Genomic DNA, 24,526 nt, shown 5'->3' with positions numbered 1-24,526 from the left:
CTTCATCACATGGCTGTGGTATTTGGTTGTTTTGGTCAGGCTGAAGGGGAAAAAATTATAGATTGTTGCCTTTTAGTTTTGATCCAGTTTGTGTTCACGCTGGCTTTTATAAACAAACCAAAAGCTGTAAATATGAAGTTGTATAGACGGAGAGGTGACTCTAGGGCTGCCCGCTAATAGTCGACCAAGCATTAGTCGACCAGAAAGGTCATTAGTCGGCAAGATTTCATTGGTTGCAGGTAAAAAAAACAAAACAAAACAAAACATGAATCTTTATTAGGAGCTGTGCCTTGTCAAAATAAATCAAAACCTATATGACTGCTCCATGTGGGGATTTAATTTGAAAGGACAGACACAGGAAGAGGCCACGCTCAGCAGTCAGACAGGAGTCAGGTTACAAACCAATCACAGCCGACAGATATCTTTCCCTTCTTCTGTAAATATTCAGTCTGATAAATACAGAAAAGTTGATCATGCTAGTGCAGGGCTACCCAGAGCTTTACATCTGTCCCACGGACGACAGGCCTACACACTTATAAACAGCTCCTGGAAGAAGATCAGCTCTAATTTCCAGGGCCGGTACCTGCGGTTATTCCACAGGCTAGTTAATAACATGTCGGGCAGGAAATCCAAAGTGTGGGATCATTTTGAGAAGGTGAAGGACGAACCCAAGCTGATATGTAAACTCATCTTCATTGGTCGACTACAAACATGACGTATCATCTGAAACATGGAAGTAGCTACATGCCCATTAGCCCATAGTGTCATTAACAGGCGGCTCGCTCAGTGTGTGACGTGCACTTGTAGATAAAATATAGGCCTATATTAATGAAGGTTCATTAGTACGGTTTTGTATTTCTCTGTAATGTAGCACAGTGTTAACAATGTTACTGATACTATTCTTTCTCACACCTTCAACTCAAACCATTGTGTTGTCGTATCGTAAACCTGCAGGCAACTAGTCCTAATGGCCCTAAATGATGACTATTGGTCAACTAGGAAAATTTTAGACAGGAGCAACCTTAATGAAATAAGATTACTATTAAACTCTGCTGAAATGACATATCTGCTATCATTAAATCCTGCCATTGGTCTGTTTTGCTGTCATACCACTTGGAATCTGATCAAACCATCTTTTTGTTGTTCTTTTAGTTAGTCAACATCTGAGTTTGATTGACAATTTTCACACCATCCCAAATGCGTCAGAGTTTGTTTAAACCAGTCCAAACAGTTTAGGTGCGAAAGTACCCCGAAAAGTGTGATTTATTTCTGAAAAGAGCAAAGGAACAAGAGAGAGAAGGTTGTCACAACTCAAACACTTTAAAGAATTTATAAAGCGAGGAGGAGATAAATAAGACAGAAATGTTGAAGAAGACCAGTGTGGAGGAGAGGAGAGTGACTCCAGGGTTATAGGAGCTGCTGTGTCAGTGGTAGGCAGTGCAGTGCCCACAGGAGCAGCACTGTTTCCTTTAAAAACAGCCCTTATGCTCATCCACCCACACACAAAGCCAGAAGGACACAGTTACACACACGCATGCTGATAAAACACACACACACCTGACGCAAAAAGTAAAAATACACATACAGTATGCATGCTGCACACCCAACCCCTATGTGCACACACTCCCACAGACGCCAAAAACACTTAGACAAACGCACACGCGCATACAGCCAAGCTAAGGTGAGACAGCAGCTGAAAGTCACTCTGCGTATTCCCACTCCGCTGCTGTAAGGCTCGCTGCCTTTCATGCCACTGATAGTCTTAATATCCTTTTTTTCACTGCAACAAAAGTTTCTGTCAAAACACACGCCTGCCCTCATAAGCGCCAGCAGTGCTTGCAATGATTCATTTTATCTGTTGTGGCACAGCATGGGGTGAGTGTTGGAAACCTCCGAGCTGTCGAGAATAATGTCTGCTTCTGCTGAATGGCATCCAGTGGGAGAAGAGAAAGTGTTTTATTAGAGCTGAGTGACAATAATCATGGAGCTGTTTCACAATAAGGCAGACCTCGTGTTGGCACTGAAGACTTTATTAATGGTTAATAAGTAATCGTATTCACTTAGAGATCATTAACAATCCATTAAAATGCATGAATTTGGGTTGCCAGGTTGTGTTTATTGATGTTTATTAATGTCCTTGAGGAGGTATACCCAACAAAAGGATTTGTGTGTTTACAAGAAAACTCCGTAGGGCACCTTTAAGTCACATGTTGGCACGTGAAATTTGTCTTTCCTTCCTGTTTCCATATCCAGAGTGTGACTTCACATTTGCAGATGACCCCTAAGCTCACCTGCAAATAACTGACCTGCACCCTGAACCATTCTGTGTATTGTGTGTGCTGGCATCCACGTGTCCGTTGATTAGTCCTTGTTTGCGAACTGTATGCGTTCAAACAGGTGTCTTTCAAACTCGTAACAGTGCTGTAATTGATCCCAAAGGGTGTCTTAGTGTGAATATACCCCGGGGGCTGCAGAAGAGCCGACCCATTAAACACACCACTGTGCGGAAACTCGATCCCCATCTCTGCCGATACGTGTCCAGATAAGACTCACACACTCACACTGCGGCGATGAGAAGAAAGTTGTTACCCATTCCTGCCATATTTGCACTGGGCGGCTTAGATAAGTTTGCTTTTAGAAGGAAGTGACTGTCACAAGGTGTCAGAGGTGAAAGGTGACACGGGGTTATCATGAGTTTACATCATGACCTGATCCCTGTCCTCACCTCTCAGGAGGCAGCTGGTTAGGTGTCAACACGAGATTTGTATCCTGTCCACTCACACCTCCGTGCTCTTTGGACATTCTTTCCCGCCTTGGAGCAAAAGTGAGTTAAAGTTACAGAAACGAGTCGTGGTTTAGGAAGTGATATTGGGGAATGAGATGTAGCCTATAACTGTAAAGTAGAGCATTCTGTTCCTGCCCGTGTTGTGCCACTGCAGAGTGGAAAAGCCTTATGAAGGAATTCTGTAAGGGTGTTGTGAAAGAATACTGTGAAGATAACTTTCTCCGTGTTAAAAAAAGGTGCCCTTGAACTGGAAAGCAACTGAAGCTCCACATGAGGGTTGTGCATTGAGGAGTGGTGCGCTAGGATTTGATGTCTCCTTTTGAAGTGTCTTTATGAGCAAAGTCTGTGCTCTGACTCTCTGAATCAAGCTAAGCCCGTCTTAAGCACAGGCCTCCACCGTCTCCGCTCTTCTTTCCTTTTCTCCTCTGTTCACTCGAGGGACGACTCCTTTCTTTCTGTTTCACCACCATGTGTGTTGTCATAGCATACTAATAGTTTAAAGGACTTGCTCTGCTGCCGGGATTGTTCTTTCTAATAAAAAGAATTAGGCTTGAGTAAGACACCTAAGCCAAGCTGACTCACAGCATTGATTGTGTAAGTTTTGGGTGCGATTATTTCTCATATTCCCTGTGTTTTGGTTTCTTATTTGCTGGTTTCAGCTTCAAATCAAAACATTTTCAGCTTTCTGCTCCTTCATGTTAATGCTAATTAAATAGGTTTGGGTTTTAAACTGTGCCTCAGAGCATATGATGGGCATCTTTTGAGTCTTTCTGAATTAAGAGATTAATTGAAACATACTTGGTAGATTCATCTGCAGGGCCAGATGTAGCATATTTGGCAAGCTTTGCCTGGCGCCCCCCTCCTCCCCAAAAAAAGTATTAATATCTTCTATATTATTGAATTTTCAAAATGAAAGACTGCATAGATGTAAGTGTGCGGAAATCTTTCCTACCCCATTTATTATATTTATTACTATCAAGAACAATAGCTATTGAAAATAAACACAAATAAACAACTTGGCTAAGAAACAATAATGATTTATTTATTTATTTTTTTTGTACTGCATGCCTGACGACTTTTGCCTCTTCCGTGTGTCTTCTTAAATGCTCTTTACATACGCTCCACTCCAACACACCCATTATTGTTATTGTTTAAGCATTCTCTGGTTGTGATGATCACACACTGGTGAACACATTAGGGTGAGCTTCATTGCCCAAACTGGAGGTTGTACAGAGCATTACATTTTTTGGATAATTGAATCATTTTTCTGTTATGTTTTAATTTAATTTAATTTAATTTTTTTTATTTTATTTTATTTTATTTTTATTTTTATTTGTTTATTTAATTTATTTTAAATTGTTTATTTATTGTATGAACAACAATCATTAGTTGCAGCCCAAGCTTCCAGAAAATGTAGTTTATTGTACTGAGTTATGAAACCAAAACACCATTCTTTAATCTCTCCAGGCACAAAGTTGAAATTTGCGCATAATAATTAATACTATTTTAAGTTTTAAACAGGACTACCTTCATGCAGTGCCTCGTTTGGAGGCTTAGATCCACATTTTTCATAGGATTTACAATATAATATTATATATTATTGTGCTGTATGTTGCTTTGAAACCTAAGAAAAACAGCGCTTCTTTCATAAATTATTTATAGGAATATTTAAATATATACATATACATAACTCACTCTTAACATTAGATCCATGCATTCAGTAATCAGTGCAGCAACTCACCATGTCTGAAAACTTTCAGCTACACCTTCAGCTCCTTACAGCTAACACCCCTTAATTCATACCCTTTTACATGTTTGAACATCGCAGCATTACGCTGAAACCAGCGGGTGGCACAGGACATATAATCACATATATCAATTCTGTGCAGAATCTGACACCCACAAGCAGACAGAGACCCCCACTGTACTGGATGTACCAATCGAATGTCCTCCACAACATGTTACATAATACCTGCAGCACATGAAATAGTGTTATTCAGCCGGAGCATTTCAAGCGCTCGTGTTGTACATTGTACTGCAGGGAATCTTATGTCCTACATTTCCAGTCCTTGATGTTAAATGCCCCTCATTTGTTTCTCACCCGCAGCCTGTAAAAGTTTGAAGCCAAGCCTTCTACGCCTCAAAAAAAAAAAAAAAAAGAGAAAGAGAGGATTGATTGTCAAGGGGTTTCCCAAGACGATACGGCTGTACACACAGCTGGCATACCTCCCTGTGAAGGGTCACATGTATATGTTGTCGGGGAGGGCGCATGTATTCTATTTCCAGAACCAGTTCTGAGCTGCTTTAATCCCCCCCCGCCTTGCCTCCATTGCCATGGGCAGAAGAGAAAGAAAGGCCCCCCCAGCCTGCCCACCCCACTGTTGGGAGCAATGTTTCTGAGATTGAGTTGCAGGTTCCCTGAAAATAGATTGTGAGTGGAAGAGTCTTTTCTGTCAGGCAGACAGAGGGTTTGATAGAGACGATATCAGCAAAGGAGACAGCTCTGTTAGCGCTGCACTGCAGGGGAAAAGACTAGACTCAGGCGTTTAACTGAGGTAAGACCTCATGTTATGTGTGTGTTTGTGTGTGTGTGTGAGTGTGTATGTGGGTTCAGAGATGTGTGTGTGTGTGTGTGTGTGTGTGTGTGTGTGTGTGTGTGCGCACATGCCGCCAAAGCTGGCTCTAAACAAATGATGCAGCTGTTTTGTTGCCTTCGTGTCTTGGAGACACTCTCAAAAATCATCTTATGCAACATTTGCCAACATATAGTTTCATTAACAACAGTTTCGTCTGCACCAGTGTGTCTGCAGTTCATAATATAAATACTGCAATTTATTTAGGACACATTTAGTATCATCTCAGTATAAATAAGTGGCCATGTGGGTGACAGTCTGCAAATGATTACCTTTTTTTCTCTTGGTATTAAAGTTAAATAATGTATGAAACACCACATGGTAACCTCTGCAGCATAACAACCTAAAATAATGTTGTTGTTTTTTCCTTGAAGCTTAAAGAGGACCTATGCTGCTCATCTTCAGGTTCAGACATGTATTTTGGGTTTCTACTAGAACATGTTTCTATGCTTTAATGTTCAAAAAACACTTTATTTTCCTCATGCTGTCTGAATCAGAACACCTAGCCATCCTCTGTCTGAGATGCTATGTTTGAGCGCCTGTCTCTTTAAAGCGGCTCTGCAGCTCGGCGCCTCTTCACCGTGAACGCAGCAGCGTAATGACCGTAATGGAGAAAAGTGGCACTTCATACCGGGAAAATTAACAAATGAAAGCTTCTAAACCAAAGTCTTGACAACTGGACATGTTCCAGCAGGAGTATGATCTGAAAACGGGGAGAAATTAAAAACATCTGCAACTGAGATTACATGTTTCCCTGATGTTAGCATGTAGCTACATGTAGCAATGCATATGCAGCCAGGGAATGACTGTAACTGAGTTTAATGGCACTTTCTACCTTGAAGAATCACATATAGGAGCTTCTAAACCAAAGTCTTCACAACCGGACATGTTCCAGCAGGAATAAGTTCTGAAATCAGGGAGAAATAACAACATCTGCAACCAAGATTACATGCTTTCTTTGATTAGCATGTAGCTACATGTAGCAGCGTAATTGCAGCCATCATATGACTGTAACAGAGTATAGCCGTACTTTCTACCAGCACTGATCACCAATTACAGCTTTGAAACCAGTCTTCACAACTATACATGTACCAGCAAGAATATGTACTGAAATCAGTGAGAAATAAACAACATTTCCAACCAAGACTTTGTTTTCCTGATGTTAGCATGTAGCTACATGTAGCAGTGCGCATGCAGCCAGGGAATGACTATAACAGAGTTTAATGGCACTTTCTACCTTGAAGAATCACCAATAGAAGCTTCTAAACCAAAATCTTCACAACCGGACATGTTCCAGCAGGTATATGTTCTGAAATCAGAGAGAAATAACAACATCTGCAACCAAGCTGACTTGCTTTCTTGGATAAGCATGCAGCTACATGTAGCAGCGTACTTACAGCCATCATGACTGTAACTGAGAATAGCAGCACTTTCTTCCAGGACGAATCGCCAATTAAAGCTTCTAAAATAGTCCTCACAACCAGACATGTTCCAGCAGTAACATGTACTGAAATCAGGGAGAAATAAACAACATCTCCAGCCAAGATTACATGTTTTCCCGACATTAGCAAGTAGCTACGAATAGCAGTGTACATAATGTAAACATTTGCATTAGCATGCCTGGACCATATAAAGAAATTCGTCATGAGCTGAGCTGGCTTGTAGCCAGAGCACAAAAAACATTGAAAACAGATTATTCAGAACCATCTGAAACCTGAGGTTTTTGCTCACAGGGATTATTTCTACATGTTTATCTCATTATTTAAAACTTTGGCCATGTTTGATACAAACATCCAACACTGTAACATTATATACATCACAGAAAGTAAGGAAAAGCATAATTGATCTCCTGTAAGCTGTGTGTGTGTGTGTGTGTGTGTCAGTTCAGTGTGTATTTGTGTAAACAGAGTGTGAAGAGCAGGCCAGGGGTGTGTGTCAGGGTGTGAATTGAACATTTTCATGTGGCAGAGGGCTTTAACCTTTTCAACCCACTGAAACCCACCAGTGGATCCATCATTCAAATGCAGCCAAACCCACAGAAGCTTTATATTAGAAATTCTAGTCAGTTTCTCAAGTCAAGTTCCCATGACACCACATATGCCATGCTGAATTATGTGGAAAGTGTATAAAATGATGCAGAAGACATCTAGAATTTTCTATTTGATGTGACGGAAAAGCACCATGGTTTGGAATATTTCACTCAGTGTAAGCACTGTATATTGTAGCTTCAAGCAAGAACGTATATGGCTTTGCTGACTTTTTTCTAACTTTGAAGCTATTTAAGAAGAATCAGACATCAGAGTGTAAGGGGAAATGAGATGCCAGGAGCCACAGCAGCTCCGTGTACACGAGCCTATATGTGAATTCATGTAGTGTATCTGTGTCTATGTGCATGCAGACTTCTGTTATGGCGAACCTGTGCGTATATGCATACAAATGCTTTTCTGTGTGTGTGTGTGTGTGTGTGTGTGTGTGTCAGTGCAGCTGCTTCATCTTTATGGCATCACAATAGATGTTAAAGGTTAATATTCTCAGAGATTCGTACATCTCACCTGTGCACGTGTTCGCTATAGTGTTCTGTGTGTTAAAGAGAAGTGGCATACACCAAGGGTTGGCCTGTGTAAACGGTGATAAATCTTCAAAGATATTTAATACATTTACTCTATGTCGAGTTTTGGAGCCACATCATCAACATCCATAAGCACACTGTGTCTGTTTGGTTTATATACTGTGTGTTTGTGAAAGACATGTATACATCGCTGTGTTTTTCCAGTTCGTAGCTAATGTTCTCTGTCACATCTCTGTAAACACAGCTGAGGACATCAAACTCTCTTAGACTATCGTGTTCGTTTCATCACCATAAAAACGAAACGGTTCTTCTGTCCTGACCGATCCCTGCAGACAGAGACGGGGTATCTTTGCTAAATTTAGAGCCAAGACACGTTTGTGTGATCACACGTCTCATATGTGGTAACATAATGAAAACACGTTTGGCTATATGAGCCCGTGTGGCTGCTCTGCCAGCTCTGCTCTGTCTCTCACTCCTCTGCTGCAGGCGTGTTTGTCAGAGATCCACTTATCTGAATATATTCCCTTTTATTTCCCCCTTTCTTCCCCCAGTGTAATGTCATTTTCGTGTTAGCCTAGTCAAGCAGACTGGTGCTTTTACTTTTCGGATTCTTTCAGGAGATGGTGCTAATGGTTAGCTGCGCAGCTCCTGTTCCATCTAGTACATTTAGTGTTTTAGGATAATTTATATCCTGCCCCCCAACATTTATCTCCTCTTGAAACAGCGTGGTGCTAGTTATAATAATTAGCCTCCCCTTGCTCTCCACTTTTAGCACGAGGCGAAGAGAGGTCACTGTGAGATGATTTTTTTTTTTTTTTTTTTCCAGAGAGGGAGGGAGGCAGCAATTGAAGTTAGACTTAAGGCTGCAGTTGCACTGCTGCTAAAACAAATGCTGTCTCTTTATTCCGCTGTACTTTTAAATTTTGCAGAGGAGTTATGCTAGCGCTGAGCATTCGGGAGCCAGCGGGGCTTGTTGAGAGCATGAATAAAAGAGTTCCTGGGGTGGAGTGGTGCAGGATCCTGCTGCGCCAGATTTAGATCTGAAACAGAGGGGGGGAACAGCGGGGGGAGGAGAGAGACAGACGGAGCAATGAAAGAGGGCAAAAGAGCTGCTGCTGGGACTGCTGACCATCTGTATTGAGTATCAGAAGTCATAATATCCTTCTCACTTTCTGTAGTTAGCAAATTGCTCATGACAATCTTCCTGACATAACTCCACTTAGATTTATTTTCTCTGTTTGTATATGTAATCAAAACTTCTTTGTTTCCTTAGCAGGCCTGGCCCTTATTCAATAGATCATCAGCTAGCTATGCTGCACCAGCCAAAGTATTCACAGGCCTGTGTAATGGGGTGTGTGACGTTGCTGGTTTTGAGTTCAGGAGGGCTGCCTTGTAACCTGTCCGCATGTGTGTTTGGGTGTGTTGATGTTCCAGCTGAACTCTCCGATGAACTCAGTCAGCAGCACGGAGGACATCAAGCCCCCGCTGGGCCTTAACGGTGTGATGAAGGTGCCCGCCCAGCCCTCGGGCACTGTCCTGTCGCTCACCAAACACATCTGCGCCATCTGTGGTGACCGCTCCTCAGGTGAGTGACATCAGACTCGCACAGGATATTGCATGAGAAGAAATCATGGAATTTGAATGTTTAAAATAAAATGATGTGACTACTTGTGAGAAAATCGTGAGTTAAAAGTGCAGTGCCTTCAGGATGATTCAGCCTGCTTTCCCTTTTTCTACTGTCTGTGGTGTCATGGCTTACTTTTTTTTTTTGTTGTTGTTGAGTCATCTGTGCAGAATGAAACATTGTCAAACTACTTATAAATTATAAAGATCAAATGGACGGAGATGACTGTTTTAAAGTGCACATGAGTCAAAGCCTAACCAGGAATTTCAGGGAGTGTTATGTATAATTAAGGGAAGAATTGTGGGGAAAGGTATAAAAATAACGTCTCCACAGCTGGGAATACACAAGACTCCATTATTGCCGAATGAAAAGAAAGTGGGACTACCCAGCGTCTTACTAAAGTTGGTGTTCCGACCACACTAAGAAACCTCCAAAGATGAACTCTGGTCAGAGAACAGCCCCACGGACCGCTCTGGCAGTACTACACACTGCAGCTTCTTGCAGCGGGAGATCTTCCTGGAAGGACAACAGTCAGTGGAATCCTTCAGAAATCTGGGCTAAACGGCGAAGAAGCCAGAACGAAGCCTCTCCTGAGAAAATGCATATGAGGGCAGCAGCATAAAGGCACATAAAAGAAACTGACGTCATGAAGCAAAAGACCGTACGGTCTGATGAAACCAAACCTCAATACAGCTTCAACTGAAATAGAGAAGCTCTGTGTCGGAGGGAAACCAGGCACAGCCCATCACTCATGGGAAAGATTTTCAGCCCCGGGATGAAGCAGGATATCTAATTCACTGGACAGTTTCAGTGTCATCCTGCGTCATCGGTACTGCACGGACCCAGGGGGGGAATCAAAACAACGTTTAATAGCAAGTCATGCTTCATTTAAATGTGCTCTGAGGCTTTATTAATCTTCTCCGGTGGTCTGACCAGCAAGCGTCTAACAAAGAAACCCTGGTGCATGCAAATGGACTTCACCCATCATATATCACATCTATAAGACCTGTCAGGAACAGGGGAAAGAGAAGATTCTTCCTGTACTGAGACACGAAGTGAGAACAGTACCGTCATGCCAATCAATGAGGCCCCCTGCAGCTTACCTTCAGCAGGCCCCCTCATTTGTTCCTCAGCTACCTAAGCATAACCCCCACACACAGTCAGTCTACTTTCATAGGTCTCTGAACATAATTACTGTTTTGCTGCCCCAGAATCTGGTTCCTATACGCTGTTCATGTGGCTGCATGTTTCTTCAGACTCTAAAGGTTTTCATTCTCAGGTCTCTTGAAAAACCTTCTTATTAAAGTTGCAGACAAGTTACTATTTATAACAAGGGCAAACTGACGGCGACTAATGTGCCTGTTGATATCTAGGTGGTATATAGGTCCTTCATAATGTTTAAAAGTAGGTGTGTTTCTCCTCCGAGCAGAAACGTGGGCTTTCCTTTTGGGCATGCACCTGTACGCCACTCTTGTAAACTCAGGCAAGATGCTGTGTGTCTGAACATGCAGTATACATGTGCAAAGAACGCTCCTAACACCCAAATATCTGCAGCATATCCCAGGTTTTAATTGGAAAATGCTGAATTCGGAATAAGGCCTAAATCGGATTATCCAAATGGAGTATGCTGTTTACCTGACCATATCAAATTTGGAAAGACATTCAGAGTATCCATCCATCCATTTTTTGTCTGCTTATCTGGGGCTGGGTTGAAGGGGCAGCCAGCAGAGCACTCCAGATGCCCCTCTCCCCAACAGCGCTTTCCATCTTCTCCTTGGGGACCCCAAGGCATATATATGACATGGAATATTAGTGTGCATGTAAACGTAGTCACTGAGACAAAAATGAAAATATGATTTATATTTTATTTAATATGTACGCATCAGACGAACCATCTCTGCATCTCTGTCTCTCCTTAGGTAAACACTATGGGGTATACAGCTGTGAGGGCTGCAAAGGTTTTTTCAAAAGGACGGTGCGCAAAGACCTGACCTACACCTGTCGCGACAACAAGGACTGTGTCATTGATAAGCGCCAGAGGAACCGCTGCCAGTACTGCCGCTACCAGAAGTGTTTAGCCATGGGCATGAAGAGAGAAGGTACAGCACATACCGTAGAGGATAAAGTCCCACTTACCCATTCCCTCACATCTCAACTAATCCACATAGACACACATGGAGACACAGACAAGAGCACTATTTTAGGAAATGAAAGAGCGACGTAGTGCGCATGCCTTTACAGTAAAATAAAATTCAATTTAGTTTGACTTTTAGGGAACATGGTTACACATGCAGAGTTGCAAAGGGCGAAATAGAGCTCCTGAGAAGTGACGTCAAGGTTAGAAGATGTCCCATTTTGCCGCCTTCCCATCAGTAAAGCAGCTTGTTTCCCATCCTGCCTCGATCCAGTTTTACAGAAGCACTTGCCGCTGTAATTCTGCTCTGCGACACCATGCTGTGCATTGCAGCCATAGGCTCTACTGTATTTAAAAATGTTCTGCTTCAAGCACTACTTTTGGGCTGGGGGGGGGGGGGGATAATGCATTCAGCTGTTGCAGCCGCAGGAGCGCGGTACCACTGGATGTGGAAACAGAGTGAGGGTTTGTGAGAACAGGCAGTCCTTGGGGAGTTCACTGATGTAGACTGGAGAAATAAAAACATACCAACGTAGCTGTGTGAACCTCTGCTCCATCTGCATGCTCTGCATGTCACCATTTGTGCCCTTGTGCTTCTGATTATTTGTATAAACTTGGAAGTTGTCGGGACAGCCTACCTAGTTATTGTGAACCACCCTGTTTTCACAAACACAAATATTTTTTTGTGTTTAAGATACCCAATGTGCAGAATGTAATCAGAGTACTCAAATTGGATAATGCCTTGTAATTGCACGGCACGGTGAAAGCCTGTACCGCATTCCTCAAATTAGAGGCTACTGATGGAGTGCACATACTGCTCCTGCCTGCTTTAAGTGGATACAGGAATTTAATCAGTCCCATGGTGAAGCCATATATACAGAACATGTTGTTGTGGAGGACAGACCATTCATCAGGCTTTCACTTTAAAATCATATCTGTACTATCCATGTTAATGTGGTTAAAGAAATTATAACTGAAACCATAAACATAAGAAGACTTTATGTAAACCCTGCATGTGTCGGAGCATCTACTCTGGCAACCACAGCCCTAAAAATGAACAAAGAACACAATAGTTTTTGTACAGACGATACTACTGACAACAAACATCACATGTTCAGGAATCTACACCAACGCGTCATTTATGGTTGTAAGAGTCAGACAACATATCATCCTGATGTGGACAGGAAGGGCTTAGTCTCGCCATTAAAGGATTTATTCAAGGTGCAACAATCAAACATTCCTGCAAACTTAAATTACTCCTCCTCATATGCACAAACCCTGTCCTCCCTCAGTGGAGACCGGGGATTATAGAATCATCCACTGTGACATTTAAATGGTTAAGGTTTGAATACCATGAATGTCATTCTGAAGTCCGCCTCAGCTACAAGTCTGACTAAATATAGCTTCCACAAGCTCACACACTGCTGTTTAACTTTTATTTGCTGCTCACAGGTAGAGTGAGTAGAGGAAAAAGAGGCGGATCAACAAAATAAAATACTCTTAGATGTGATGTTCCTGCAGTAGTTGGCAAGGGAACACTAGTGGAGGCCAGCTGATGAAGACTTTCTGATGGAGTGACCTAAAATTTCTGCAGTTTAGTTAGGTTGCCCTCGCTGTAATAAATTTTCCTGAAATATTAATTAAATTAAATGGGAAACATTGCACAGTTGAATCCACTCTTGACTGGAGTTGTTCAGTACATGTGCGAATTCATCTTTAAAGGGACAGTTCACCCCCAAATCAAAAAATGCACATTTCTCCTCTTAACTACAGTGCCATTTATCGGTGTAGATGGGTCTGGTGTGAGTTGCAGAGTGTTGGAGATATCGCCCGTAGAGATGTCTGCCTTCTCTCCAATATAATGGAATTGGATGGCACTCAGCTTGTGGTGCTTGAAGTGCCCAAAAAATACATTTGAAAGACCTAACAGCAGTGTCTCTTTCTTAAAATCATGACCTGGTTACTCAGATAATCCACAGACCTAGGTATGAGCAGTTTCATGTAGGCACGGGTTTCTTTATAACAAACTACAGCCACCAACTGTATCACCATGCAGAAGGTAGCATGTATCCACTGCTGGCTTAGGGCCGTAATAGACTTGCCACTTGAACGAAAGTACGCGTACACAGTGCACCGTGTCTGTGTATATACTTGCTGCAGCACTATGCAGCCAAAACGTGGCGGTCTCCACTTGGGGCAGACAACAAAAATATAACCCGGATATCGGGTGGTGCATGGCGGTAAACAAAAATGGATGCCCTTGATTGTGACGGGGTGGAAACATCAGAGAGATGCGGGTAGTTCCACACCAGGTCTGTCAGCCTCTCTTCAAAAGTTTCCGCCATTGCTCCGACAGCGACTCTGTCTGGGCTGATCTCATGGTCACTGTGTTTATTCGCACAAGCGCCTCTAGCAGTCATGTCATTATTGCATCTCGCGCACACCTCACGGTACCTCATGTTGAGATGTGCGGCCAACGCATCAAACGAACGCAGATCACGCATGGCAGCCATGATGCAGTCGTGTTCATGCCCTCACCCAGCACTATTCAGCTAGCTTCTGTTACAGTGGAGGAGGATGCCATTAAGGTCTATATCTCTCACTGTCACAAGCACGAGCCTCTTGTCCATGAGTAGATGCACCATTCCTTCTGCACAGTGATATGGTTAGTGGTAGTAGCTTGGTAGACAGAAAATAGCAAGGTCACAACAAGGTCTGTGGATTATCTTGAGTAACCGGGACATGATTTCTGGAAAGAGACATTGCTGCTGAGATTCTCAAATTAATTTTTCCCTCCCTGGCACTTTGAGCACCACAAACTGAGTGCCATTTGGTGCCATTATATTGGAGCGAAGGCAGACATCTCTATGACCGATATCTCCAACACTCAACAACTTGCACCAAAACAGTCTATAGTGATAAATAGCATACGAGAAAGCAAAACAAAAAAATGAAATGCCCCTTTAGTGCAGAATCTTTAAACTGACTTGACTTAACTGAGTTACCACTGTCACTGAATTTACACTGTTGTTGACTCAGATGTGAATACTTCCTGGTTTAAAACTTACATAAAGACCACGAAATACACAAAAAAATTATTGTGATATAACTGTATCACGTGTGCGTGGCTGCTGAGCTATTAGCCTCATAAAATGTGACACGTAGGCCTAGTTTTGTGCTGATTGGAACATAACCATTCAGAGCAGCTACACACTAAACTGAAGATGGTGTGAATCAGCGCTGAATGTCGTGGCGTAATAACACATGTACTGAAGTACATTTGAACAGCGTCAGGTTAGAATCACAGAGAATGAACTGCAAATTGACTACAGCTCTTCAGCCCGTGAAAACTACTAATGCAGTGGAACAGCTGTGAGTGCAAATACTAAAAGACGCATGTGAAAGGAAAAAGAACACTTTTTGCTCATCACAGCCTTAACCATGTATCGTCATGGAAACAGGGCACAATGTTTATATATATATATATATATATATATATATGAAGACTGAAGCCTTTTCACACAGACGTTGCCTGTTAATGGATAGCGTGATTCATTGCATCCTCTTCATACTCAATAAACAGGACTGGCTCTTAAGTACCGGCATTGTTGCAAAAGGTTGTAATTGCTCTGCGCTCCATTCATCGCGCTCCCCGCTCTTTGAGGGTGACCCTGACGTGTAAACACAGAGTTGGCAAATACCTCCTGTGATTGTGGGGCAGTACAGTAAAGCACCTTTGAGGGAAGATTATAGAGCCGAAGAGACCAGGAAGAGTCGGGCTGTGCTGCGGGGAGGGGGGGGGGGGGGGGGGGGGTAAAAAAAACTGACAGTGAGGTGTGAATTTTAACACTTCATGAGGGTGTTGGAAATATTAGTGCTCTCACCATTGCTGTTAAGCACTCTTTCACACATTGACCAAATCAATCACTGCCTCTCATCGTTATGGTCACCACAGTTACAGAATACAGATATAGAGTGTGTAGATTATACTGAGATGTACAGCGTAGCCAGGGAAGCTGAGGAGTATAGCAGGTGTAAACTAGGTGTGTGTGTGTGTTGGATGTCACTGTTTAAAGGTGAAGAAGAATGCCTTTTTTTTTTTTTTTTTTTTTTTTTTTGATCAAGGAGGCTATTCTGTCCAAGGCCAATTTGTCTTGACCTTTACTTGGCCTCCCCTCCCCTACTTCTTGCTTTTATTTATATCATTGTTAGGCTCTTTACTCCTTTCAAGGATATTATCATTTACTGCCTTTCGCCTCACTCTCAGTGCTGCCTAAGCCTCCCCCCTGCACCCCGAGGGCTGTGGTTAGAGAACAAGGCAGCAGTAGCCCAAAAGGCTAAGCGAATCCACAGAAAAACAGGATTAAATGAATTTATGCTCTCCCAGTCAGGAGAGGAGAGGAGGAGGGGCGGTGGTGGTGGTGGTGGGGGAGAATAAAGCTAACATGATTTCAGCCCTCCTCACCTCTCCCTGACTCCAACACAAGTATTCTACCCTTGGGCTGACCTCCACTGCCAGACAGCAGTTCCTCTAAAATGGGGCCCCTTTCCCAGTCCTCCTTTAACAACCCTTGCTTCCCTTCACCCCCCCTGCAAGACCACGGCCTCTCTGATTCAGGACTTGGAATAGAAACCAGAGTAGAGGAAACATAAGAAGACAGATCATCCTGCAAACCCAGTGTGTGTGATATGTGTGTGTGTGTGTGTGTGTGTGTGTGTGAGGCAGGAGAGCTCTCCAGGTGTGTATGCAAGCTTGCATGCTGACATTGAATTTCCAAAAGTGCTTTATCATTCAGCGCTTTATATCCAAAACTTTTTATTAATCCTTGTGTGGAGGATAAACTTATAAAAAGCCACAGCACTTTTTTCTGTGGTGTCTTGAATTAAGTAAATTATAGCCTTTTGAAAAGACAACACACACACACACACACACACACGCATCTTTTCCATCCTTTACTTGAGGGTGGAGTTGCGGTTTCTCTTGCCTCGGCCACAGTGAGCCTCGGTGTCTGCTCAGCACACAAACCATTTCCTGTGTCTCCTTGCCAAGCCAATCAGATGACAGAATCAACTCGGTTTTTGCTTCGACCAGTTTTTACACACGACATGGAAAAAAAAAAATCTACAAGACAGAGTCTTCATTGATTTGTGTTCAGGCTTTTTTATTTAAGCTGTTCTGGCCACCACGCATGGCGCAGAGACGGAGTGACAGACCATACATTATTTATGTGTCTATGAATGATTTGTGTATAAAAGCAGCTGGCTATTTGTCATCGAGCACTACATTAAAAACACATCGCTTTGATAAGGAAGCTGTGAGAAGTCCTTGAACATTTCCACGCTACTGCGTTGTGCATAATGTAGGTCTAAGGTCGTAAATATATTCCTTCCGTACTGTCGAAGCAATTATTGATGATTGAACTCTCTTGGATATGTTTACTGGCATAATACATACAGGGTCATGCACTATTCAGTGGCATACAGATACACAATGACTGTGTCAGGCACTCAAACACGCAGACTTGACACATGCAAGCAATTGCTCACCCAAGCCTGCGCACATATATTGTATACAAGTTTGTGTGCGTCGATACAAACAAGGGACAACTATGTATTCAGTGTTCTACTGATGTGAAGCAGAGTATGGATGATTTGTTTTCTCAAAATCGGCAAGAATTCAAGCATTTAATCAAAGGGACGATTCAGTGTTGAAAGCTGTTCCCTATGCGTCTACAGCTTTGTTGCAAGACAAAAAAAATCTGTCATTTCGTCTCATATTCATCCAGCATAATTAAAAAAATAATCCACCAGTGTGGTTCCCAGTGCAGTTTCCCTTGCATGAGAATGTTCAGTATCTCAAACAAGTAAAGCAGACTGATGCACTAGAAACAAGAACGCTTGATCATAGAAACGGTTGGAATGACCTCACCACATCGGCAGATTAGCATATTTTTGTCTTTTAACCAGTGATAGGCAAAATGACTTGTTACAATCAGGATGTTGCAGTCCATTATAGTGGCTAAGAATTGGTATTGAACCCATTTAAATGAACTTGAATTAAAAGTTTTAAAAACTAGGTGGCAGACGTGACTAAAAACAAGATTAAAAACACATACTACTCACATCCCAATCTGGAAATCCATCGGTAAAAAAATCGGTTTTTCAACTAACGGAAGTGCAGGGGCCTCGGCGATTGCTCATGCCCTTCACTTCCGGCGGTGCCCCCAGGGAATCGCCGTATTGTTTACAAATACTTTGGGTAGAAAACCAGCAGAGTTTAGCTAGGCTATATATCACATTTTTCACGTCACTATATCACCATGTAGACTAATCTGATGTTTGTTAAGTCTATAAACACAATGACTGAACAAACGTTAATATTTCTGTGTGTTTTGTAATTAACATGGTTATTGTAGATTAGCTGGGCTAACCGTTAGCCGTTAGCGGTGTCTGTAATAACCATAGACTGTATAAAAATAAGGTAATAACTCAATAAACGGTCCGTGAATAAAATATTTTTTCCAGCAGATATCTTAGTTACAACATGATTGAGCTAGCAAAGCAGTTTTGTGTTGGGAAATCACGATGTCTAGAAAGCAGCAGTGGCTGCAGCTGATAGGGACAGTTAGCAAAGCTAACATCAGGACGTCATCTGTTAAAAGCCTCACGTTGTTGGATACGACATGAAACTACTCCAGTTAGCTCAATCATGTTGTAACTAAGACATCCGCTGGAAAAAGATATTTTTTTTCACATTGATGAGACGGCGTTTTGGGTGGACCGGTCGCTATGGACGCGGAGCTTGCTGTTTCTGTAGACACACATTTCCTGGGGACACCTGCATGTCTCGGCCCCGCCCCCTCCATTGTGATTGGCTAAAACGCAGCATGTTCATACTCAAAGCCCTGCCCTCCCCCCCTCTCTAGTCGTCTTTCACACAGGGCTGCTGACAGATCTACAGTGTAAATTGCAGAATCTGTCTTGAGAGATTACTCACATCCTGATCAATGTGAGTCCAATATTCACTCTTCTTTTAGCTCTTCTTTGGTCTCCACCAACTCTTGACGTTTTCCACTTTTTGTTATCAGCTAATTGCTAACATTTTCATAAAACCAAAACAATTGGCTCAAAGAAGCTAAAAGAACCCAAGAACTAGGTAATAATTCTCTGTGTACAAATGAAAACGTTCATAATTATCATTTGATTTGTTGTCAATATAAAAACCATTGACTGATGCAGTTTTACGTGCGAGCAAATTTATATGTTTCCTGTAAAACAGCAAAGTAGGGAGGGACTTGTCACATTAGCCAATAAAAATGTTGTAGCCAATCTGACGTTACATGCAAATATAGAGGTGGTTGAATTGAAACACAGCAACAGTGCTTCTGTAATGATGCTGTTCTGCCATTGTTGGTTTGGATGGCGTTATCAGCCATGGTTGGTTAGCACAACCAAAAAGACGACAACAAGCCACAACTTCGAGCTAGCTTGTACCGACTGTATGCCGGTCGGTAATTGGCAGAATTTATGGTATTGGGAGAGGTACACAACAATTTGAGAAAGCTTTTCTTTGGACTAGAAATGATACGCCCCCAAATGCAGGATGAGCCATCAACATATTTTGTTATTCCCAGACTTTTAATACCATTAGCAATGTCTACAAAGAGACTTATTTGACATTGTTGGGTCCGATACTGGCATAAAGGTGACAATCAGTGCAAGGCATATGTGCTTAAAAAACCCCACACATCTATTTCATATTAAAATTCATGTTAAATAACCACTTGACGTGTACTGTAATGAGTCATTTCACATAAAACCCTAAACTAAAGTCTTGCTAGTAATCCAAATTATGTTAGCTTGTAATCTTGAGTCTTTCTATGAACATAGATGTGCTCTTGAACACATGCAACACATAAAAAAACAAAACAAAAAACAGCAGTAGTGACCGGAACCAGTTTTGTTACATGCAGCCGTTCAGGAGGAGCGCCAGCGAGCCAAGGACAGAAATGAGAACGAGGTGGAGTCCACCAGCTGCGCCAACGAGGACATGCCCGTGGAGAAGATTCTTGAGGCCGAGCAGGCGGTGGAACCCAAAACCGAGACCTACATCGAGACCAACCTTGGTGTGCCATCCAACTCGGTGAGCTGGTATTTTTATACATTCCTTTGCAAACACTCACACACTGTGTCATCCTGCAACAAGTCATCACTTTGTGTACATGGTCATGCCCACGGGCACACACACACACACACACACACACACACACACGCAAGGGGTAATGTGTTTATATTTAACCTCGGGGCTGGTGGGGAGCATGTTTTCTCTCATATTTATTCCTGCTTTTGGGGTAAAATGGTTTCTATTCTCTATCTCACCATCTGTACCCCTAAAACTGGACTGCAAATGAACAGTAAAAAATGGATGACAGTTTGAAAACAGCGTCACAGTAGCCATTATACAGGCACAGTAGAAGACTTTGAGGTGTCCCGATGGGAAGAATAACAGGCTCACATTGATCACATGTTCGTTATTTCCAGAACACCTTATTTTGCATTATTATTGATATAGGAGAAGACAGTGTTTTTGCAGTTAGTATGGAAGAACTTAATGCATTATTTATCACTTTTACGTAATGATACAAGACAATCAAGCTGTAACTCTGCTCAACGCTACTGCCAGTAAAACTTCCAAAAGGGAAAGTTAAATGTTTTTCAGATTTATGCCTTATGGCTTATACTTTATTTTCTGCTTTCCAAAATCCCCCTGGAGCTGTCCCACCATTGTCCACATTTTTTTCAGCTGCATGTAGCTCTTATATCTCATTTTTACATTAAATTGCAGAGTCGAGAAACAGCACACTTTAAAATTGGTCTGCATTTTAAAATCTTGGTGCATACATATTTGTCATTTTTATGTGTAAATATAGTCCTCATCCAGTTAGAATTGTCACGCAGATTTGAATTGACAGACATACTGTTTGAAAAGCATTTCTTTTTTTTTTTCCAGTAAAAAAAAAACATTTTATAAAGCTTTTGAATGTTTGTGTTGTGGAGTCGAAGGCTGACAGCGAGGAGGTTTATCAACACTGCGCTGCCTGCTGTTAAAGATGGGTGTGATTACTGTTTGTCCTCCCTCTTTGAGTCCCTTTGGAGGTGACGGGTTTACCTGTTCAGCTCCTTCACTCAGCTGTGAGTTTCCTCATCTATCCCCTCAGTATCAGCTGGGCACGGTGGGCTGTCTTTGACACAGAGGAGACTAACAGTGATGAATAATGCAACAGGCAGACAGTTCCTGAAAGCATCCCACAAAGCCTCAGCTTCCTCAGGAATTCTGCTGGAACATGAGAAACAGAGGAGCTGTGCAGCAGCCTACCAAAGCAGGCAGTGGGGAAGGAGGGGACGGAGGGTGAGACTGAATGAGGGAGGGAAGGAGGGAGAGGGGGAGGGCGAGGGCTTCTTCTGGGATTCATCTGCTTCAGGGGAGGGAAATGTCTTATGAAGTAAAAGGTAGAAATGTGAGGGCTGTTATGTGAGTAAATGGGAGCTATTTTGGGGGGCCAGATGGAAACGTAGGAGATGAGCGTTGACATTAGGGAGAGGGAGAAGGAGTGGGGAGTCACGGGGGAGCGGCTGGCAGCTCAGACACACTAATGCACTGAGTGTGTTTGGGCTCAGCCATGGTGGGTCCCTTGATGCCTGCTGCCTGCCTGACACCAAGTAGAGGAGGTTTTCTAAAAGACTACAGAAGAGATGAAAACAGCACTGATATCTGGCTATACAGGGAGGAGAATTTTATATCATTAAGTGGAATCACATCAGGATTATATCATGATCAAATTCCTGACTCTGTTCAAGTTGTAATTACAGTACAAAACATAACTTAATTTGTAACAGAATTTGTTAATGTTTTACACACAGAGTACGAAACATTTAACAGTTTTTGTATATTTAAAGGGTCTGTTAACCAAATTCAGAGTATTTTTTTACTTACACAGAGAGGTCTTGCATCTAGCAGTGCAGATAATTGGGTTTTGTGCACTGAGGTTTTGAGATATTAGCTTCTGAAACTTTGGCTGTCATCCCAGCACAATAGAGCCGAAAGGAATGAAGATTTGAGTTTTTCAAATCTCGTATTTTGAGTGCTTTGAGTGCCACAAAAAAATGAATCTGTTCGCCTCCATTGTTGGCCATGTTGGGAAGCCGGTGAGGGTTTTTGTCCTTGGTTATGGCCTCGGGCTGATTTTCATCACTGGCAGGTGGAAACAAATGGCAAGCGATGCCAAGTGTCATGCAGCACATGGCTGTCTGCAGCAATGCACAATCCAGCAGCTGAGTTAGCGGTGACAAGGACAGCAGTGCACAAGGGATTTGACATTCCAACTAGAGAAAAGTGTGTGGTTGGGGGGGGGATGAATGGACAAAATTTAAGGAACTCACTGTATCTAGAATCTGGGCAATTCAAACATTGCTAGACACCAATAGGAGTGACTTTCACAGTCCAACAACAGAGGTAGCAGTGACAAGGACAGCAGTTCACCATTGGGACTGGGGAATCCCAATGATTTTAATTTTACATACTTACTGTATTTAAAACCTGGGCAAGTAAAACATTGATAGATACTGTACATCTCGAAGTGACAATCATAGTAAAACAGCAAAGTTAGCAGTGACAAGGACAGCAGTGTGCAGGGGATTGGGCATTCCAAATGTGGGTGGCACAATGGTACAATCGCGGAACATGGGGACAGAGTCGTCTTGCCTTTAAGGCGGCATTGGAGGTACTAACAGTGCCACATTGACGACTGTATAAAAGGGACAGTCTGCAGGACAGGATCATAGGCAGCACGGGTGTTGCAGTTAGCAGCTAACTCAAAGAAGAAGAACAGTAGCTGAAAATGTCCTCAAATTAGTGAGGTCCGGGAACTCCTTACCTTTGAAGCAGAGGACGAGATCAGTCACCATATAACAGGAACTGTAGAAGACTTGTATTGCCACGTTAATGTCTTTGTTATTGTTTAGAAAGTGTCGCCAATATGTATCTTATATGTCACACTAGTGGCCAACGCTGTTGTGTTACATGTCACGCCCCTCACACTGGAGCGACATGATGCCACCATTGTTTGGTCCTGAGTAAAAATCCAAAGGTGGGATGAAGAACAGACTTCGTAGCGGCCCTTTAGTGTGACCTCTGTGAAAAAAGGGCTAAGAACAGCAGCGCACAGGGGACTGGGTATTCCAAACTGAGAAAAGTGTGGAAAATTTTGGTTTCACTGTATCTAAAACCCAGGCAAGTAAAATGTTGCTAGATGCCACTAAGAGTGAGCAAGAAAGCATTACTTTAAACTAACCTTTTAACCAGAGTGGAGCCCAGGATGTTGGCAGAGTATCAGCATTCAGGCTGTCCTGACCACAAGGACTCCCCTTCTCTCTGAGTCCTTCCCCCCTTGTGAGGTCTCCATTGAGAACCACTGCCCCGTGCTATAATTAATCACAGGGCCCAGGTCATGAGCATACACCGTCAATAGGCCACCGCCACTGTCTAATGGCCGGGGTCTGGCAAACCTGAATAAAGTGTGTTTATCTCATGGTGACCTAGAACAGGAGTTAAACAGGCGTTAGTAATGTGCCTTCAGTCAGACGGGGAGAGGGCTTTTCCTAAGGAGGAGGGGGAGAGGAGAAGACGCTATCGTTCACTAATCCCAGGGGGGTTTCTTTACCTCTATTCTATGTAATTCTCCCTTCTATCTTCCTGTCTTTGCATTATTTCTAGATGACTGTTCCACCGCCTATGTGTTAATTTATATAAAGGTTTAGTTTCTTATCTTTTCCTGAGCTTAAGGCAGGAAGTGTTGCTGTTATTTAGATGATAATTAGCTGATGATTCATCCCCGCTCCAGCATGTGAGGACAGTTTCTTTTTTCAATCTAAAAAAAGTGGGACACTTGAGTAATTCATTTTCATACTGATCTGTATGAGTACCCAAGTTTCCCTCTGTTGTCACGCTAGTATAGTCTGGTTCAAGCTGAATAATGAAAAATTGAAAGGCAAATCTTTCGTCTCCCCTCCTCAAGTGATGAAAATTTCATAGGACAGTATGCAAGCCTGGCATTTCTCTAAGATGCCGGAATGATCGACCATGGCGGGGGAAGCATGTGTGGCTATAAACCCTTTGATTTGCTGAAAATGAAGACAATATTGTTTTGTGTTTTTGTTTGTTTGTTTGTTTTTGTCTTTTGATTTGTGGCAAGCATTTAAAAAATCCGCTAATATCCAGCGGCTAACATCCAGTAACGTAGAATATCTTCGCTTGTTTTCTGTCTCAAGTTCAGTTTTTGTCCAAGTGTATTTGCCTCCTTCTCAGAGCTGTGATCTCCACAGTACAAGAAGAGGAAGCAGCTCGAACAGTCGAACCGTGAGATATTCCCAGGTGCACTTTTGTACTTAAACATGGAGGTTAATGGTATTCCCTCGCAGGTCACAGCGGGCTCCTCCATTGTGGCCTGATCACATCCTAAATGCTGTTCTGTGACTTGAACAGTAAGTACAGTAATGTGATGCCAGAGGATTGTTGCAGGAAAGTGTAAGCTCCTCTCCCCTGTCATCTCCACAGACATGGGCAAAGAAACCAGGTCAGTGTAAACACGGCTAAGATAGCCATACAACATTCATGAGGCTTGCCATGTTTAACGAGAACCCTGGGACTTGTATTTGTACGAGGAGGGGTGGCTGGACCGTGGCGCACACTGAAGCCCCTTTTTGTTGCTCTTTGTTTTGGCTG

The 24,526-nt window shown here is 42.6% G+C and overlaps 1 protein-coding gene across 2 annotated transcripts in view; it reads left to right on the top strand.

Annotated features, from left to right (window-relative positions):
• The window catches only part of rxraa (retinoid X receptor, alpha a), a 125,082-nt gene that overhangs the window by 83,882 nt on the left and 16,674 nt on the right, over nucleotides 1–24,526 (top strand). Inside the window, exons 4-6 of one of the 2 annotated variants that reach the window (XM_049603511.1) lie at nucleotides 9,422–9,572; nucleotides 11,531–11,710; nucleotides 19,704–19,888. In XM_049603511.1, coding sequence (XP_049459468.1) covers nucleotides 9,422–9,572; nucleotides 11,531–11,710; nucleotides 19,704–19,888 — 516 coding nt within the window. The remainder of the gene's footprint in view (nucleotides 1–9,421; nucleotides 9,573–11,530; nucleotides 11,711–19,703; nucleotides 19,889–24,526) is intronic. The other variant, XM_049603512.1, reaches the window with a different exon arrangement.

Source organism: Epinephelus fuscoguttatus, linkage group LG18, assembly GCF_011397635.1.
Source record: "Epinephelus fuscoguttatus linkage group LG18, E.fuscoguttatus.final_Chr_v1".
Classification (NCBI taxonomy): Eukaryota; Metazoa; Chordata; class Actinopteri; order Perciformes; family Serranidae; genus Epinephelus; species Epinephelus fuscoguttatus.
The sequence above is the reverse complement of the archived record's forward strand: the minus strand, read 5'-3'. Positions and strand labels throughout refer to the sequence as shown.